The sequence below is a fragment of the Chrysoperla carnea genome, chromosome 1 (assembly GCF_905475395.1).
Source record: "Chrysoperla carnea chromosome 1, inChrCarn1.1, whole genome shotgun sequence".
Classification (NCBI taxonomy): Eukaryota; Metazoa; Arthropoda; class Insecta; order Neuroptera; family Chrysopidae; genus Chrysoperla; species Chrysoperla carnea.
In genome coordinates, this window is record NC_058337.1 from 61468136 (window position 1) to 61489019 (window position 20884).

Genomic DNA, 20884 nt, shown 5'->3' on the forward strand with positions numbered 1-20884 from the left:
GTATTGTAATCCGTTCTTGATGAATATGTCAAATTTCCGTCGTTAATCCGACGATTTGAAGGGGGTGAAAATCATGTTCAAAGTTTCAGTTATATACTAACATACTAACATACATAAGAAGCTAATAAAAGCGTGTTAAATAAAAAAGGTGAAAGTTAAAGGCCAAATATGTACAACTTGAAAACCATCATGAAATGTATTGGAATACAAAAATCCCCAATAATTAGTCTCTAATTAAAATCCGTTGTTGTAGAAGGCCAAAAATATTCTCCAGTATTTTTTATTATTCAAGATTTTCTAATGGAACATTTTAATGTTATTGTACATTTTACGTTTTTTTAATCACTCGGGCTTACATAATAATTTTATTTTACTACTTTCGCAACCTTTGAACTTGCAAACCAAATAGTTGGTTTATCACAGGTATAGATATACAATGCCTATTTGGTTTCGCCTTGGTTGGGTTAAAACAAAGAATGGTGGGGGGAGGGTGCTGCGGAACATAAGGAATACCAGCCTCATAGTTAAATGATTTTAGACGCAAAAATAACCCCTAACAGATATTAAAATAAAAATGACCAAATTAATAGAATTAAAATAAAAGTATCAAATTTTTGATAACCATTCTGTAATTGTTTCAATTACAGTAACAAATAATTATTAAATGATTACATCATAATGTTTTATGACCTAATTATACGCAGTGGTAACCTTTATTTAATATTTTTTATAAAGAAAGAAAATTCTTGTTCATTAAAAATTATTATTACACACATTTTTCAATCTAAATTTGCATTAAATAAACATAAATTTTTTAATTGATTTTTATAACACACATATACGTATTGTTGAATACCTTTAACAAGTTTAATTAAATGAAGGTCATATTTTTTAAAAAATAATCATTAAATTACCTGTTGTAGCATATCCATCATTCGGATTAATTGTACGAGATTGTATAACCAGAAATATATATATAAACAGAAACTTTAGATCTTGAGAGCCTTTTTTTATATTTTTATATTGAATGTGGTGCTCAAAGGCTAAGCGCCTTAACGCTTTTATTAATAGTCATGTATGAGTTCACTTATGAGCAAACTTATTTTTTATTTTGTAGTGCAATAAAAGGTTGTAATTTTTTACTAAAATTACAATTATATAATATCCATGTTTCCAGCATTTCCAACCAATTTCTACTTGCAATTATCAGCTGTTTTTGGTACCAGGACATAGCTTCTTTTTCAAATTCAATTTTACGATTGGAGAAAATTATTTGAAGGCCATTTCTCCATTCAGAAACAATTTACTTTTCTTCGATACGAAAACATAAATTTTAAATAAATTGCCATCATCATAACATATACAAAAAAAAAAAAAAATGTACGCCACTGTAGTATTCCTTCATTGAAAACAAACCTATTTATAAACTTTTTAACTTTCACATGTAAATAAAATAATTAAAAACAAAAATCAAAGTGTTTTTCCCCAATTAAGAGAAAAAAAGTTTAATTTAATTTAATAGTTATTTTATTCTTTTTTTAATCAAACCCTATAAATATGCAGTGAAATCTCTTTATATAACCATCAATCTGCGAATACAGAAATGTCAACGTATTTTTTATTTTTATTTTATTTTTTTGTAGGTATTGAAACATCTTTAAGGACGCAGAACAAAGGAAGCAGTATACAGGAAAGAAGGCATAATACCCAATTGTTGTTGCAAAGTCCCAAAAATACTTATAATCCGTCGTCCAGTTTTACAGAAGAATTTTTTTATAAGGCTAGGCTGACGCAGTACAATTGATTAAGCGCATACATACATACCAAAGATTATTTTCTTACTTTTCTAAATGTCATATTTAAAGAAAATATGGTTTAGAATCAAAATTCATAATATTGAACATTTTTATATATCAAAATCTGTGACAGTATCTATGTTTGGTCGCTTGCATTTAAGCATGAAAGTTATTAAGAGTGGGAAGCTGATTTACCTATAAAGACTCAAACTTAAAGAAGCTAATAACTCAAATATGATTAATTTATATCGTAAATCTTCCCTTCAATATGATGGAGAAGATTTTAATGCCGTAATTGAGTTACAGCTGTATTTGAGGATTTTTATTTTTTAAATTTTTTCGCTTCAAGAGAATACCGTGAAAAATTACAGATAAAGCGAAAAAATTAGAATTTGAATTACGGTAGATGGACCATGCAAGCAATATATTAAGAAATCTTCAAAACTTTTAATATAAGCAACTTAAGGCTAATGCACACGCTGTTAAAATTTAAAAAGAATTGAATTTACCACGCCTAACATGAGATAATTGCTATTAAAAATGACATTTTTAACACACGTAGCATAGGAGAAGCGTGTCGACATGGCAATCTGTTAAATTTTTTCCAGTGAAAGAGAGTTACTGTTTTGACAAAAAACTTATATTTGGAAGCATAAATTTTGAATCATTAAAAAAAAGATAAAAAATGGAAATTATTCACGAATTAGTTCAAATAACATTAAATTAAATATAATATTATTATATTTAATGGAGGGGTGTATGTGTGTATTCACCATAGTATAAATGTACACTTTTTACTTGTATTATATTCATTAATTAGTAAACATAGATCTAGGAAGAATATACGTACTGCCGCCTAGATTTCAGAAATAAACGACTATATAACATCATAAAAGAGTTTCACTGTAGTATAGCATTTAATTATTGTTATAAATATAGATGTAATTAAAATATATGTGCCCTTTTTTATTAACGATTTAATTCAAACATGATGTAAATAACATTATTAACTAAGGGTATAATGGGGACACGGGAATGAAGAGCAATAATAATAATAATAATAACGAGAAGTTGAACAAACAAAAAGAAATGAAACCATTCAGATTCAACACATTTCATTAAAATTCTTTTTAAAATGTTAAAATGTTTTTAATTAGCGTATCCATCCACTCAATAAAACAACATAAAAAAATGTTGATGTTTTTATTTTACACATTCACTAAACCTGTGTCTGATTCAATAATGTTACAATATACATAAAATGTACATTGAAAATAGCGTGTCATTCAAGTGACATCATGGAATCGAGTGCCTAGGTATTATACGATGAATACTTACGGATGTTTTATTTAAGGGAATAAACTTATATCGAAATTAAACCCATAAAAATAATTTCAAATGCCATAATTGAGTTAATTGAAATTGTGAAGTTCATGGCGGCAATCTTACGAGTTCACATATCACCACAGAAAATAATCCATAGATTTAATATCACAAAAATGGCGCAATTTTTCACACTTTTTCAAGCGTTAATCTTGCGTTGGCCTATTGCGAAAACATATTGGGATTTGGGACACAAATCATCTCAGAGTTGACTATTTGACTCCCACTAAAATTAATGTGAATCAACTGTGGTTTTCGCATCATGTTCACTTTACGCTTCATTCTATCCATATTTTAATACAAATGCGATAAAATTACCTTATTAATAAACCCAATATCGTAGTGATTGATTGATGATTATTTTTATATGTTTAATCAATACATAGTATAAAAGTCGCTTCCTGCTGTCTCTCCCTATGTCCATATGAATGCTAAGATCTTTAAAACTACGCAAAGAATTTTGATACTGTTTTTTCTGTTAGATAGAGTGATTCAAGAGGAAGTTTTTATATATATAATTCATGCATAATATAGTAGATAAACACTGATGATTTTAGAAGTTAAACGAAATAAGTGTAAGAGATGGCATATGAAGTTAAGGTTAAAACACAGTTATATAAGTATTTAAAATTGAAGTTTCTCAGCGAAGCGGGCAGTTCACAGCTAGCTCTGCTTTAGCAAAAGCTTATTCTTTTAGGTAAAATAAAAAAACAACACACCTTATTCAAAAGATGGTTTGTTTAAACTTTAAACATAAAGTAATAATTAAATTTGTGAGCTTTATGTAATCCCCTTTTAATTTTCCTTATTTGGATATCCTACTCGATAATTTTGGTTGAATTTTTTTATTAACTGATTAATACCTATCTTAGGGCACTTGGATTTTTAAGACGAATATAACGATACCTTAAATGATGAAATCCATCGAGCCGTTTGGAGTTGATAAAGAAATTTACAGACGAAGGTAATAAACAAATTTACAAACAAACATACTTCTTAATATAGTCGAGTAATAAGCTAAATTATTCGTTGTAAAATTACGTTAAAAATATAAAATTGTATACGTATTATTATTTATTTATTTAAAATTTTGAAAATCTTAAGTAATTAAATTTTCTAAAAACATAAAAATTATGAGAAAATATACATTTTAAACTCACTCATCAACGGGAATTAATGTTAAAACGATAAAATATAACAGATGTATATACACCGTGTTCTGTTATTAACTGCAGAAACCTAACTTTTCAAAATAAGCTCATCAAGAGCAACAAAAAAACTCTTTTCCAAATTTCGATCTGAGCCTTAATTTGGGAGCTACAGGTATGACAAAAATTGATAAATTTGATTATTCATTGGCTGTCATTCGCTAACCAGTAACCAATGATAATCAGAAGATATTAGTAAATTTTTTTTAAATAATATTCAACTGAGGTAGGGATTTTTAGAAGTTATAACATAATTTGATTCGATTATATTATTTTGCAAAAACATTAAATTATTGTATGTAAACAAATAAACTATGTGACAATGGGTGTGGTTTGCTTGTTTATGTCCAATGATAAATTGTTTACTTATAAGTATTATTATTTTCTCAGAATAATAAAAAACAAAAAATGTATAAAAATTATTAAACTGTCCCACTTTTTATAATTTAAATATTTTTATTCTATTATTCTTAGAAAATAATAATAATTATAAGTAAACAATTTATCATTGGACCTAAGCAAGCAAACCACACCCATTGTCACATAGTTTATTTGTTTACGTACAATAATTTAATGTTTTTGCAAAATAATATAATCGAATCAAATTATGTTATAATTTGTAAAAATCCCTACCTCAGTTGAATATTATTTAAAAAAAATTTACTAATATCTTCTGATTATCATTGGTTACTGGTTAGCGAATGACAGCCAATGAATAATCAAATTTATCAATTTTTGTCATACCTGTAGCTCCCAAATTAAGGCTCAGATCGAAATTTGGAAAAGAGTTTTTTTGTTGCTCTTGATGAGCTTATTTTGAAAAGTTAGGTTTCTGCAGTTAATAACAGAACACGGTGTATATTTAAAAATCTGTATTTATATATAGTTTTTAAGATCATAAATTATTTTGCATCTGGCAACGATATGTACTAATAACGAAATCACCTGCTAAATACCAAAATCATTACGACTTATTATTACAACTTTGGAGTACCTATTTTCGTAGTGAGTAAAATTGGATTTCAAATAAGCTGGCGTTAATTCGTATGCATTTTTAATTACAAACATGCATATTCAGATTTTATTGCATTTGTGTATTCTATTTAGCAATTATTTTGTTTAATTATTTAGTCCAATCATGAATGCATTTTTTTCTTAACTTTTTATATGTAATGATAGATTTCAACGGATTTAATTTAAAAACAATTTATGGAATTATTATGAAAGTTATTAAAATATTATCATTTCACTAAGAAGAAAAGCTGTGTTAAAAATTTCAATTTGTATAGATAGCTCAATGATTGAGTCTATCTAATAACAAAGCAATCTTCCAATTAGTTTTCTATTCTAAGTTTTAATTAATGTTTTTTATTATCTCTTCAATTGTCTGGACTATTAATTTTCTAGGTTATTTATCTCTTTTTAACTTCAGCTGCATTGATTAATGAATTAAATTTATAGGTTCTCTATAATCGATATAAATTGTGGTGTTGATATATTAGTTATCGAGAAGGGTACAGCGATCTATATACCGCGCAGCTAACCAACTTCTAACGGAAAATATACATGTCTTTTAATGCTAAAATCAACTTGAGCCCTATGTTATTGCGCATACACGTGCCTTAAAACTTTAGTTCTTAGCTTCAACCTAATATTTATTAGTGGTGCAAATGTTTATTTTTGTTAATAAACCATAAATTTTAATTCAATGAAACGATCAATATTTAAAAAGTTTACTCAAAAAGGCAACTTGTATCACGTAAATGTTAAGTGTTAGTCAAATAATGGAAAACAATTATGCATTAATAACGTATACGTAATTCAAGTTGCTTATTTATTAATTTTTATAATAGATTTTAAGTAGGCCGAGCATTTTTTTAAATAATTATATCAAATGAACAATGTATCTTAGATATATTCGACGTTTTAATGTTTTCCATAACAGCCATTCAGAATACTCAGGTCATTGTGTAATACAATGATATTCAGCACAGTCGCATTCTAAATATTGTACTGAGTATACTTAATGAATAAAAGTGTTAATTAAATTTTTGTCTACAAGTGTTTCAATTCATCAACTTATAACTGATTAGGATTATAATAATTTTTTAAGTCAACTTTAACATTAACCGTTCCATGGAATTAACAATTTATTGTTTATTAACAAATAAAAACATTTGTGTCACTAACTCATGTGTTACTAATGATATTTGACACCAAGTTTAAGCAAAATGCGAGCAGTTTCTTTCATTTTCCTTTATGTGTAGCATCTTTAACTGTACAACATATGAATGTGTGGGTAAAAATAAATATGTAATTTTTTTTTAAATGACTTTCAACTACAATATAAAAATTACCAAAGGCGAGAATTTTCGAAGAAGGATCAAACTATTCTTATTTACAATACCTTAGGTAGTTTAAAAAAATCTATGATTCATTAAAATGTGATGAAAAACTGATGCAACTTCTTTCTATTGCAATGTACCTTAAACTGCGATTTTTCATGAGTTATTAACTAATTTTCGGCATTGACATTTTGAAATTATAAACAAACATACAGCAACAATTTTAATGAAGTTGGATTTTACATCGACTTTCTTGTTTCACATAAAAGAAATTTTATTGAACTATTAATTGAATAATAACATGGGTTCAAAAAAAAAATTTCAAGAGTAAAAAACAAAGTTGTATGTGATAATGTACTCAAAAGGTTTTTTTATTTTTATCTACCAACAGGGTCGAGATAAGACGAGTATATGCTTGTTTAGAAATATACAGTATGAGAGAAAAGTAGCGAATCAGAGACCAAGAATAAACAACCCAATTTGAAAATAAATTAATATAAACTGAAAACATTTGGTTGTTCGTTATATAAAAGACATTTTGCCAATACAAGAATTCGCAGTAGCAGTCAGAAATTGGAGATTTTGATAATTGGTAAAATTGTAAAAATTAATTGAACAATATTTGCCTTCATCAATTTTTTATAAATCTAGTATCTACAGAAATATTTATGATAACTGATTTTATGAAATTGTATAATGGCGAATATTGAATGTAACGATCCTAATCCTCCTTGCCTAGAAGGCGCGCATATACCTAGCGGTCAATAAAAATGCGACACTTATATAAATCAGATATATTTGGTAGCACTAAGCATATTAAAAATTGTGTATTTTCAACCAAGAAATAAATCTGATATATAAGCTCTCTAAGCTACACATTTTCATGATTTCCACAAAAAATTTGATTCAAAATTGAGATCCTTTTTTTTGCATATTCTGATAAATTCTGACTTGTTGACTTTTTAAGTTAGAACCATTGAATCAATCGTACATGTAACGACCACTGTCTAACGGATAAATGTATCACTTATGTTGAATCAAAAATATTGGAAACCATTTTTTAATGCATCCATAATAGCAACAAAAAACCTTCCTATAAAATCCTATAACAAAGCATAATTTTAGGGCACTCTATATAACAAAATACAATAATTTCGGTCCCCTCCTTTTACCACTTCCCATTCTCTCAACAACGTCATAATATCTCTAAACATATTAAAATCAAATTAATATCAAAGAAACATTATCAACATCTGTAGTGGACAGCAAAGGCTGGCTTGGCAGGCTGACTGTGTTATGGCTACATAAGCATTAAGTAACACATACATACATAACATCTAACACAATGTTGGTTGGTAAATATTGTATAGGTAGGTACAAAAGTAAATTTCAGGGGATCAGGAACCAAAACATAAACCAAAGAGCCGAGTATATTGCCTGAGGAAAACCACTGTATCCTATATAATGTATATGTGTGTATATACTCTATAAAATGTTTACATATTTTCATTTGATGTATCAAAGTTAATTAATAATTTACTTCTAGTTAAGAGAAATTGAAAATTTAACAAATAAATAATATGGGAGTAGTCGTCAGTGGTAGTTGGTTACTTTTGTTGTTAAGTGCTTTGCTTTGCTTACTTTCCTTGTGTTTAATGTGTGTTGATATTTAATGCGCAGTTAGAAAGAGATACATAAATTTGAAATGATGTTTTTTGTATTTTTTATTTTTAAGTGTAAAATAATTCAGGTATCTCGAGAGACCCAATATACATGTAAAATTGAAATAAGTATCAAAAATACATCTGATTTACGTAAACTCCAACTTTTTTAGAAGTTTCGAATACATTACATTATTATATATGCTATTAAAACTTGATAAATATTTTCTAATTGCATTCTAACATAACGAAAGTTTAAAAAAAAATCTTTCAAATACATGAGAAGAAAAATAAAGACGAAATACAAAAAATAACTTTGTAATTGTCTCCGTTTTAACGAAATTGTCATTACTAATTATAAATTTAGGTATAACTAAAGAATAAGTATGATTATTTCATTCATATAGGCGAAACGAAATGAAAGTGAAAAAATAATATACAGGGTTGTTCAATAAGATGTTACCGCGTAAATGAGGGACAAGTTGTCTAAAAAGATGATACCATTTAAATGAATGACACATATATTTTAGGAATATAATATAAAAGTCATTTTCTATTTAAAATGCCTTAATATAAAGTAAAAACTTTCTCTTATACTTTGCTCTTAAAATACACGTGTCTCACTATTTAATGGATAACTCTTTTTTGAACAACGTGCCTCTCACATTTAAGTGATGTCATCTTTTTGGACATATTTCTCATTTATGTGGTAGCATCTTATTGAACAAGCCTGTAAACAGATCCAATCACAAAATATTACAAAGGCCCTGAAAATGACTTTTTTGAAAAAGATAAAATTTAAGGATTATTAATCGACTGGCGATTTAAAAGAGGTACAATAGCCGTAACAAGTGAGCCGATTTGGAAGATCATCGCCATTATTTCGTTTTTTCCAGTACGGAATCCAAAATTCGCACTTGAAACATAGCTAAAAACATTCTCCATTAAATTACCTTTCAAACTAAGCCAAAAACATTCCAAATCGTTCATCCATTTAGGCACTGCAATGCCACAGACAAACAGACACACATTGAGGTCAAACATATAACATCCCTTTTTTTTTATTTCAGGGGTTTAAAAGCAAGGTTAGCTCGGTATGATTCTATCATAGGTCAAACTTGCCGAATTTTATTACCAGCAATAGAACAAAGCGTTAAATGAATAGTAAAAGGAACTGTATAAGCCTAGAAGTACTTACAAGAAAATGTGCTCTTCAAATAAACATCAACAAATGGGGGAACATAAAAATTGTGGTAAATATTTGTGTTAAAAAAAGTGCAGAACTTCTTCTGTGGCGACGTTACGCCAATCTGGAATTCCCAAGCTATTGCCTACAATAGATTTTAAAATTTTTCGATTTCAGCAAAATTATTCAAATGAAATGAACGAGATTGGTTTGAAGAAGTTGCCTATCATTTGTGTCAGTGAAAGCTTCTGTACTTTGTTTGACGTTAAATTCTGTAAAATTTTCCAGAATTAAATTAGAAATTCATCAGTATATTAGTTAATTCATCATCAACTAAGCAAAGGATGATAGGTATGACAGTTAATATCAAAAGGAGTATGTGAAAGGTCATTTATTTTGTTAAAGCAAAAACTGCACCTTGTTAAAAACATAAAAACATCAAGTAAAAACTGTTATAAAAACAAAGAATTAACAAATACACCCATCCTTCCTTCCGTTCTTTTAAAAAATTAAAACAGTTGAATGCATCTAACAACATTATCGTCACAGGTTTAGAGCATCATACGAGTAGCATGTTACAAGAGCGAATTAAAAGAACATGCATAAAGGTCACACGACACTTTTTATTGTAATTTGTTCTTTTTTTTTATATTACAATTAGCATATACACACACACGACATGCGACGGACAACAGCTGAAAAAAATGACGATGATCAAAAAAATTGGATAATTTTATGTAAAACAGAACACAGGAAAACAAACGTAGATATTGTGTTTAACAACAGGAAAACGAATTAATTAATTATTAAATAAAAAAGACAACGAATAAAAACACACATTTTTAAGTGCTAATTAAATTGTAACAAATAATTATAGTAAATATAAACTCCCCCATCCACATTTACCATACTTATCAACACAAAAAACAAACTGATCAAGTCTTTTATCAGGGAAGACGGAAAGGGTTCTATAGTACAATTTTTTTTTTGATTTCTTCTTTCTTTGTATTTATGTTATACTATAATATACAAGAACATTGTACAACAGTCAAATGATGTCCAAGAATTGGGGAATACAAGATGAAAAATGAGTGATGTCGCTAGGCTGAGAAACCATCTAACTGAAAGAAGACATTCGCTATACAATAATTTTAATCTACGACTTTAAATCCTCCTTAAACCACCCATAAGCGATATGAGTCATAGACCATCAGTTAGTTCAGTATAGACAGCTGGATATAATATATACATAGATAAGTATTTATTATAATCAGATGTCTATGAATAATATCTGTCTAACTTATATGTGTTATTTCGTATAGTGATACCCATTTTATGTCATCAAATTGGATGCCCGTGTTTTTGACAGTTTAAAAAAAAAGTTTTAAAATTTAATTTAAGTTTTTAGCAAGAAAGTGTGTGTATTTTTCCAAATAAATTTGTGGTGGCTTTTTATTAGCAAAATCAACATTTTGAAGTACTTTTTCAGTGAAACTGAAACTTGAAGTAGTAGCTTTTATCGTGTTCTTATATTTTCTTTAGAAGTTTTATTTTATTACATTTGTAAAAAAAAAAAGAATTTTATTCTTATAGTGCTAAAATATATTTTTAACAATAAATAATTGCATAAGATTAGAGCATATTACAGGCATGGGCCAATGTGACTCATAGAAGTCCCTCAGACTCCTCACTTAAAATACGAGTAAGACAGTGGCAACCTAACCAGGCACAACCTGATATACGAATAAGATAGAAAGACAACATTTTTTTTCTACCTATCGTTACTATTAGAGAAATTGAGATAGGTAGAAGATTCGTATACCTATCTCGCTTCCTCCTCTATCAACAATGAGAACTTGGATAAAGAGACACACAATAGACTTTATGACACACAATAAAGTTATAACAATGGTCACTTCAACTTAAAATAGCTCGCCCATGCTTGGTATAATATATTCTATGTGCCTAATTACGGAATCCTAAAAGAGGCAATAAATTGCAATAAATATATAATTATTATAGGTAACAAAGTACCTTTTGAATAACAACAAAATAGAAACACAACATTTCCTCTTTAAGAGTTTAATTTCTATTCGAATGAATAACAGACAGAAATAATCTGTCTATCTTCTTCCCTCAACTGATGACAAAGTATCAATATAGGTATTTTTTGTTCTAAAAATAATACATTTGTTACTTACTTATAGAAGAGAAAAAGCACACTCAAACTAGCATCATCATCAAGCGCTAAGCACAACAGCAAGAACACAAAAAACAAAACGAAAAAAAAAAAACAAAACAAATAACCTTATTTCCTTCACCGATTAACATTTTTATGTGCCTAAGGTGTAGTTGAACATTTGTTTTTAATTCGTGTGGTATGGTGTGGTGTATCACATCAAAGGAAGTTACAAAAGCAACAAACATGGTTGCAAGGAACACACATCTACATGTACTATATTCTCTAACGATTCAAGTAAAAACAGAAAATCGTTAAACGTGCGTTGGTCTACAACATAAAGGAGACCTGTGTAAATTAATGAATAGCCTTTAAGAAATAGTTTTTTAGTTGCCCATCTTCTTTTAATCATATGAAATCTATAATATAAAAATTAATCGCTGAATGTGTTTTCGCTAAGCGAAAATTTCGAGAGCAGCTGAACCGATTTAACTAATTCTTTTTTTATAATATTCCTTAAAGTAACAAAAAACAACACTTTTCTATATTCCCATACAGAAGATTCGAAATAATAATTAAAAGTCAATTTGAATTTTAATATACCATACCATAAAGTTTAAGTGTTATTAAAGGGGTTCCGGGAAAGCAAAACAAAACGACTGCTTCCAAATGACTTCATTTGGAGCAACAAAAGTAGTTCGGGAAAATTTCATGCCAACTTCTAAGGTTTGTAATAGTATTTGCAGTTGTATGTTTATTAATCATAACTATTATAGCCCATATACGTTTTCCCTTTACAGATAAGAAATCTGAAAAATATAAATAAAAAATAAATAAATATATTCTATCAGAAGAACCCATCCTGTATAATCACAAGGTATAATTACAGAAAAATATACCCTACCGTCTTCAATCTTAACCTCAAAAAATTAGGGATAATCAAAAACAACTGCCCTTTTTAGGAAATATTTAATTTTTTCCTAAGAAGATTAAACACTATAATTTCGAGTGGCAATATCTACGGATCATAACAAAGAAGACATTTTCTTTGAGGTAGAAATATAGCAATGGCTCATAGTCCTTCTAACTCTATTTTTTTTAAATACATATAACATGTTGAATCGTTAGACGTTATATTCACTTACAATGCCTTAATGCTTCTATAAAGTACTCTACCAATGACCGCCGTATTCACTAGCGTCCTTCCTACAGGTTTACTGACGTTCATTTAGAAGAACGAAGCGACGGACGACGTATTTTTTTTTGTTATTTATCAAATGGTTTTAGATGGTCGTAGTGAAATTATCTCTTTTAAATATTTATTTAATTTTTTTCTGTGCAAATTAATTTTATTTAAAAAAAGAAGCTTTTTTTTATAAACAGTTTAAATAACAAAGTTTTTATTAATTCACAACAACAATTTTAAATGTGTTTTATATTAATGCTTCCGTTTACTTTTTGCTGTTTTTTTTTGCTTTTTAATTAACAGTAAATTTGTATTAGATTATCATAAGCTTTCATTATTTTTTGTCAAATAATTCCAATTAAAAAGCTCGATTTATAAGTTATTTATAGAAATGTGCCAAATTTCGACGTGTATTCGCAAATTTAGTTCTCCACCGCAAGTTATCTTATCCAATTAGACAGATATATTTTAATATTCTTTATTGCAATAATAATTTATTATTTTTAAGTACTAGTTCACTATTTTAGTAAGGTGTGCAAGATTATTTCTAATAAATATTTATGTCTTTTATTTTTATTATTAACCATCATTCGAACATTTTGTAATCATTCTAAGTAGTACCTATGTTTTTTAATTGAAAATGAAAGTTTTTTGGGAAATTATACTATATTATATCATTTTTGAGAGAAGTGTATCCAAATATCAACAATTTATTAATGGAAAAGCCTACATATCTAATAAGCGTCGTTTTATATTTAAACAAGTGAAAACAAACAATTGACTGAGTTAATTGTTGAAATACCATGTATAGGCAGTGTTGATAACTCTGTCACATTTCACATACATACATATCTGACATATTTAACTGATATTCTCATATAATGCGCAAGTGTTGATGCGCAATCGTTTGTTTTTTTTGACGCCATGTAAATAACAAAAGATATTATTCACTTTGATATTCCTATATTAATACATACTATAAAATTTGTACCTAATTAACGCCCTCGTGGGTAAACAGTGATGTTTACAAAAAAATGTTTCAAACAAAAGTTGTTTATTTTTTTGTAAGGAACATTTTTTACATTTAAACTTTTATTCTATCTCTAACGGTTTACAAGATGGGTACTACGGACCCATGACCCAATTGACCCATGTTGCTCATTTACGAACTTGACCTCACCTTTTACGTCCTTAGCACGCTGTAAAAATTTCAGCTTGATATCTCTTTTCGTTTTTGAGTAATCGTGACCACAGACGGACGGCCGGACGGACGGACAACCGGAAATGGATTAATTAGGTGATTTTATGAACACCTATACCAATTTTTTTTTTGTAGCATCAATATTTTTAGGCGTTACAAACTTGGGACTAAACTTATAATACTATGTATATTTCATATATACATGGTACAAAACTTGGGACTAAACTTATAATACTATGTATATTTCATATATACATGGTATAAAAAGATAATATACAAAAAAGACAAAATGTATACATTATACACGCCACGCCGACTTTCCTAACTAATCAACAAAATTTTGTCTTACTTCATCGGTTCTTGACTCTAAAATTTAACTTTTCGGAGCCTGTTTCAAGCAAAAAGAGTTTGAAAGTTTCGTGTCAAAAATAGAAATTTTTTAAGTAGCCAGACAATTTTTTTAAATTATTTTATTTTTAGGTTTTAATATTTAACGAAAATTTGGTCTCAATTTTTATCCGGGATAACTGGAAGTTTCGATTAGCTATTAAAAAGTAGTTAGCCGGCTAGGTTTGTACATTGTATGAAAAAAGAGATGCTTACAAGTTAGCAGCACCATAAGGAAGGCATAAACTTTACGATAAAAGTTTTTTGCAAAATTCGTGGATATAAGCAATCAGACTCTCTGTGTCGAAAATCATAATAGTTAATGCAGTAAATTTTTTATTTCCCCTGAAGGTTTAAAGTTATATTATGTGAAAGAATCGTACACTCTTTCACATAATATAACTTTAAACCTTCAGAGGGAATAAAAAATTTACTGCATAAAACTACATACATGCATACATTACAAATATAACTTGAAATAATTAAATGCAAGTATCTTTAAGTTAGTCAATTCTTATTGTAACTTTTTTGTAACACATGGTCGAAAATGGTAAACATATTCGAGTGATAAAAAACTTTTAGAAAACACTCCGCCGTCTCAAGTCATTTACTTGCCATATATTGACGGCTAATGCTTGGAGAATTTTCATTACAGAATAAACTTGATGACTTCGCCTAACAAATAATCGAGGGCACTTAAAATATTTGAAACTAATATAATGGTATAAGAGCCCATAAAACATTTAAGTTCACGGATTTGATGCATCAAATTATATGGTTTAAAAGCATTGTCTATGATAGTTGTATAGGGAATAATTAATCTCGGTGACATTCACAGGTGGGACAAGTACTGTGTAAGGTAAAAGTAAGCTAAAAAAGTATTATTGGGGTGGTCCTGTTAGGGGTCCCTACGCTTATTATTGATACTAAACTATATTTTTTGTTATTTCATGCTGTATCAATAATATTTTTTAACACATATATTGTACCTAACGTTTATCTTGCGCAGTACCTGTCCCACCCGTGAATGCCACCGAGATTAATCATTCCCTATAATAACTTGCATGATGAATTAAATCAGTGCTCTAAATTGTGTACTGGGCTCTTGGAATAGAAGTGAAATAAAAATCTACATGAAATAAAAATGGAATGCCTACCTGATGATGTATAATTGGCAATGGTGTTGTAATAACATTGTTATTACAATGCTGTAATGTGTGTGGTGACTCTTGTGTTGATTGTTGCACTATGACTCAGTCTCTGCTCCGCCTAGGTCGACCCACTTTACCTTTACGTACAGTACCCGTTGTATTTGTTTTAAGTAATTTATGCCAGTCCTGTTCGCATACTAATTTACCCGATAACATATAATAACGATCACCTGGTACTAAATGTGCACCACATTGACTGCACGCAAAACATTTTAAATGAAATACATGATGTTGCGGTGGTGCGCCAGGTTGTTGCGGTACACCTGTTCGCATTACAAATTCACTAGCAGGTATTGTTTGTCCACATGCTGAACATGCACCAGTATTTCCAAATAATCTGTAACAATCATAGAAAACAAAATATTATACATTGTTCTTTAAGTATCTGAATATTGTCTACATAAGTATAGAATATGTGTTATTTATAGTAAAGAAAGTAATGCTCATAAAGCTTACTCCTCTTCCTAATTTTTTGACTAAAAGGATTATAATTTGATTTGAAAAAACTATTAAATTTTACGATAAAAATAAAACTATTTGACTGACAATACAAGTTTAAATATTTTGTGGTTATTTAAAAAAATTGTTGTTAAAAAACATTTTGTCTAAGAGAAATATTAAATAAAATTTTTGAAGAGCTTTAAACAATACGTTTTGTTTAATTACGTTACACATTGGTCAAATATTTTGACATAACATAAAATAATTTGTTTTAGAACGATTTGTTTTATTGGTGAATGTTTTTGCGTCTAGCAAAACACGTATTAGGCCGTAGTTCAGAAAGTATGCACACCCGTTATCGATTCGTAATGTGAATTTGGCATTATAAATGCTAATCGTGTGATATATTATTTCTTAGATAGTTATTACAATTAATGTGATATTTAATATCACTTAATATTAAAATCATTTCCTTAATTACTTACTCTATCGTGTGCCACATGTTACCTCTTAAATTATATTATTATTATTATTAATTATTCAAACAAAAGCAACTAGTTGTCCTCTTTTGTTTTACACAAATTAATTACTTTCTTTAATGAAAAAATCTAATTTATATACCTTAAAGACAAATCCATACAACAAAGGTGCCAAAGGGAGGACCTTAAGTGGAACTAAATATTTGTACTAAATCAATCGAGTCAACTTTTTTTAAATGTTCTAATACAAAAATCAATACATATAAAAATGAATCTCAATTTTCTTTGGTCATCGCATCCCGCGTGAACGGATGATACAATGTCGCTACGTCTATTTTGTTTTGTTAATTATTGTCAGGAGAAGGTTCTAATGAAAGAAATAAGTAAAGGAAGTTTAGCGGAACATTAAAAAATTATAGACAAAATATTAAATGCAATAAATGGTGGAAAGGCATATAAATAATGCATTATATAACCTTACAATGTACTTATGTATTTATTTGCGCTTCCCTCATATTTATCCAGAATTGTGAACAAGTATTTGAATAGTATTGAGGAATTATTTATTATTATTCAGGTATTGTGAATGCTAAATAAGGGGTGGACACACGCTTGCGCGTGTGTTTAACGGACTTAGCGGACTGGCTAAGCATAGTGTAGCTATCAATGAATTGGAGCTGCAGGTTTATTAAGATCAATAGTTATAATTAAATAAATTATAGGTGAAACTCTCTCAAGAGTCTAAGAGACTCTCTCAAGTGGACAATCTTTTAATTGAACATTGGTATATTAACAGCTACTCCAATACAAAAGTCAAACTTCAAAAATCAATTTTCAATTAAGAGCGCTAGTTTTTGGGGTCTAAGAATAAGTAAACAACTTTTCTTCAAACATATCAAATGTTATATGAAAGCATTTTGAAACTCCCTTTATCAAGCATATACTCTTTATAATCTATAAAATGGCTCTTACATTTGACGAATAAAATACAAAAAAAATCGGACTTTTGCTAGTATCATCCAAAGGATCACCGAGGCTTTGGAAAAAACTTGAGTACGACAATTGAAATTAAAGTTTTCAAGATCACAATATATATTTATAAAAATTTTTAAAGTCTCTGAAGAAGATATTAAAAAACACACAAATTAATAACGCAACAACAACAAGTAAGTTGAACAAAAGTGTGAGGGGAGTAAACAATCGAGAGTTGCGTGAGACTCAACAAGGAACGAATTACCAAATCACCAGATTTTAAAAATTACTTAGCTCCATATCCGCGTAATTCGGTGTAGGGTGAGTCGAGATATTACTGTATAAAAAACATATCCAATGTACATAGACAGTGTAATGATTGATTTATTTCATAAATAATTAAAAAAGTTTTGTGTATGTATCAACATCACCTCAACTTAATTGAAACTATACCTACTACTTTTTACCTACCATCTTGAGTAAATAAGGGTACCCACTCATAGTAATAATATAATATATAGAACATTTTACCTAATAAAGTTGTATATTATACAACATGATATTAAAAGTTTTCAAAGAAAACTTTATTATTAATTAAATAAATTAATAGTTAATTTACTAAAATTTATTATTAATATTTTTATCATGTATATATATATTACGTTTATATGAAATAGATAGTAGCGCTTCTTGTGATACATTTTATTACAAATAAAGTACAAGTATACAGAAAGCAATTTAATTAGGACTTTTATTTAATTACTTGGAATAATAACACAAATGTTCTACTTTTTAATTTAAAAATATTTTACAAAATTAAACAATATAAAAATAAAAAAATACACCAGAATTTGTTTCAATTATTCGAGCTTTTTTAGTTAATGAGATTCTAAAGCTCAAATTAAGAAATATTCGGATTCTTGACTTTAAGACCTTATCTTTTTGGTTCTAATGTCAGATAACCGTGAAATTTTTTTGACTTCCATTTTGTAAGCCACCATTTTAATGGTGTAAAACTTTATTTCCGCCTAGTTTATTTTCAATTTCGATGTCTAGATTTCTTTCAAAAATTCTGGAAATGGAAAGTTTGGATCTCAGAACAGGTAAAAATGCACTTGACTGACATTTCAGTCATCGCGAACGAGAGGGCAGGAAATGTTTTTTGTCAATTATAAATAAATTCTATCTACAATCAATAGTAAATTTCAATGTTGTAGTGTATCCGTTTTCAGTACATATAACTAATAATCTAATAATATAAAGGAATGATATTACACTCGAAAATTGTTATGTTTTAAGGACCTGGACACAGTGTACCTGTGTGGATTTCATCAATATACTTTGAAATGTAAACACTTAAATCTATCAAATGTTGTACATAAGCTAAAGAAAATGCATATCTATAATATAAAAGTGAATCGCTGGATGTGCATTCGGAAATCGGTATACCAAGAAAAATTTTGCATTTAGTGTAAACCATCCGAATTTTCTGTCGACTATTAGAAGCAACATTAACAAGGAAAATATTCTTTCATTTAAAGTTCTTTAATTGGTATATAAATACTTGCCTTACCAATTTGCAGAAATGATCACGTTTGAATAGTAAGTTTTAATGAGAATGATATCACTTTTTCAAATATCATAATAAAATGTATTTATGAAGTGAAGTTCATTCGATGTACACTTTGTTAAATATAAAATAATTTCCATCAAGTGTAACTTCTTGTTAAGGTACAAGATGTAACAAAATAAATGGATTGAAAAATAATAATTATTCAAACGTACCTACAAAATTAGAATCTTCTATAAACGTGAAAAATCGATGCTAATTCGTAAATATGGAAATGATTTCAAAATGAGTTTTTTTACTCCATTTTTTATTTTATATTATATCAAATTTCATTAACTTCCTTTTAACACATACGACAAATCAAAAAAGTTTGTCGAAAAAGTTAACTTTCATAAACTCAGCACGACACAAAAGATCAATACTGCATCGTAAATTTTCGAAAATAAAAAACGTAGAAAGAGAATTGGTTAGAAAATCGACACCCGCAAAAATCACATATGAAATTTACCCTTTCTTCATTCATATTGATCAATTTGTAGATGGTTTACAGAAGTTCAAAACCATAAAAAGAGTCGAAAAAGGAGGTTTTTCTCTTTGGGAATCATCTACAAATTGCTGAAATGCGTTCCTGCTTTTATGACATCAATGGTGCCCAAAATAGCAGACAAAAAAAATTATTATTAAGGTAGATATTAAAAAAATCTTTAGGTCTTCCGGAGGGCAATTAATCCACTCTTCACTAAAACATCAAATAAACTGTGTAATTCAAAGCCATTAAGATAATTATTATAACTATTATTGACACACACAGTACTTATAAATATGATACTTTATATACATAAGTATACACATAAATAAGCTATTATCGACATGTATTTATCATTTCTCCCCTTTCGCCACTCACCGCCACCGATCGCAACTCTACTCAATGTTGTTGTTACTATACAGGAAGTTCTATTTAACTTGAGACTGAATTGCAACTCGAAAAAAAAAATTTAAAAAAAAGCATAAAATAAAAATTTTAGGCCTATAAACTTTGGACTAGTAAGTATTATGTGTTTGACTTAGGACTTACGAGGTTACGATAAGAGATAGAATCATAAGTTGAAAAGTTGTTCTTCATAACCAGTCCTAAAACTTTGGTTCGATACATGTTTTTGAACGAATACATGCAGCAAAAATCTTTTAAAAAATTTTTCTTTTTTGTTTTATTGATCTCAAATATTGGAACATGTTAATAAAAATTGGAACTATTCTACTAAAATAAGAAATTTTAACCCAAATAACTTTAAAAGTGGCCTCATATAAAAAATAGCTAGTACCATACAAATGAAATTAACAAAATTTAAAAAAACCCGGGCATATTTTTCGGTTACGGAACCCTAAACTAGCACTTGAAACATATCTAAGAACACTCTCCATTAAATTGCCTATTTCCTTTAAGCCTTTTCCCATCTGACCCGATTTTGATGATCACTTTATTACAATTTATTAGTTTTTTCGGGTACGGAACCCTAAACTCGCACTTGAAACATAGAACACTCGCTATTGAATTACCCTTCAAGGTTAAGTTAGGTTAGATTAGAGTGGCTGTCCTGGGGTGGGACACACTTAAACCATAAGGTCCGTTGTGAAACCGTAAATGGGTTGGCCCATCCCCGGCCACTACTCCATGAACC

General features: G+C 28.4%; 1 protein-coding gene across 2 annotated transcripts in view; it reads right to left on the reverse strand.

Moving 5' to 3' along the window:
• The window catches only part of LOC123301842 (thyroid receptor-interacting protein 6), a 303615-nt gene that overhangs the window by 92919 nt on the left and 189812 nt on the right, over positions 1-20884 (reverse strand). For both annotated transcript variants that reach the window (XM_044884771.1, XM_044884765.1), the window contains exon 4: positions 15690-16080. In XM_044884771.1, the coding sequence (XP_044740706.1) occupies positions 15786-16080 (295 nt within the window). In that variant the 3' untranslated portion in view covers positions 15690-15785. The remainder of the gene's footprint in view (positions 1-15689; positions 16081-20884) is intronic.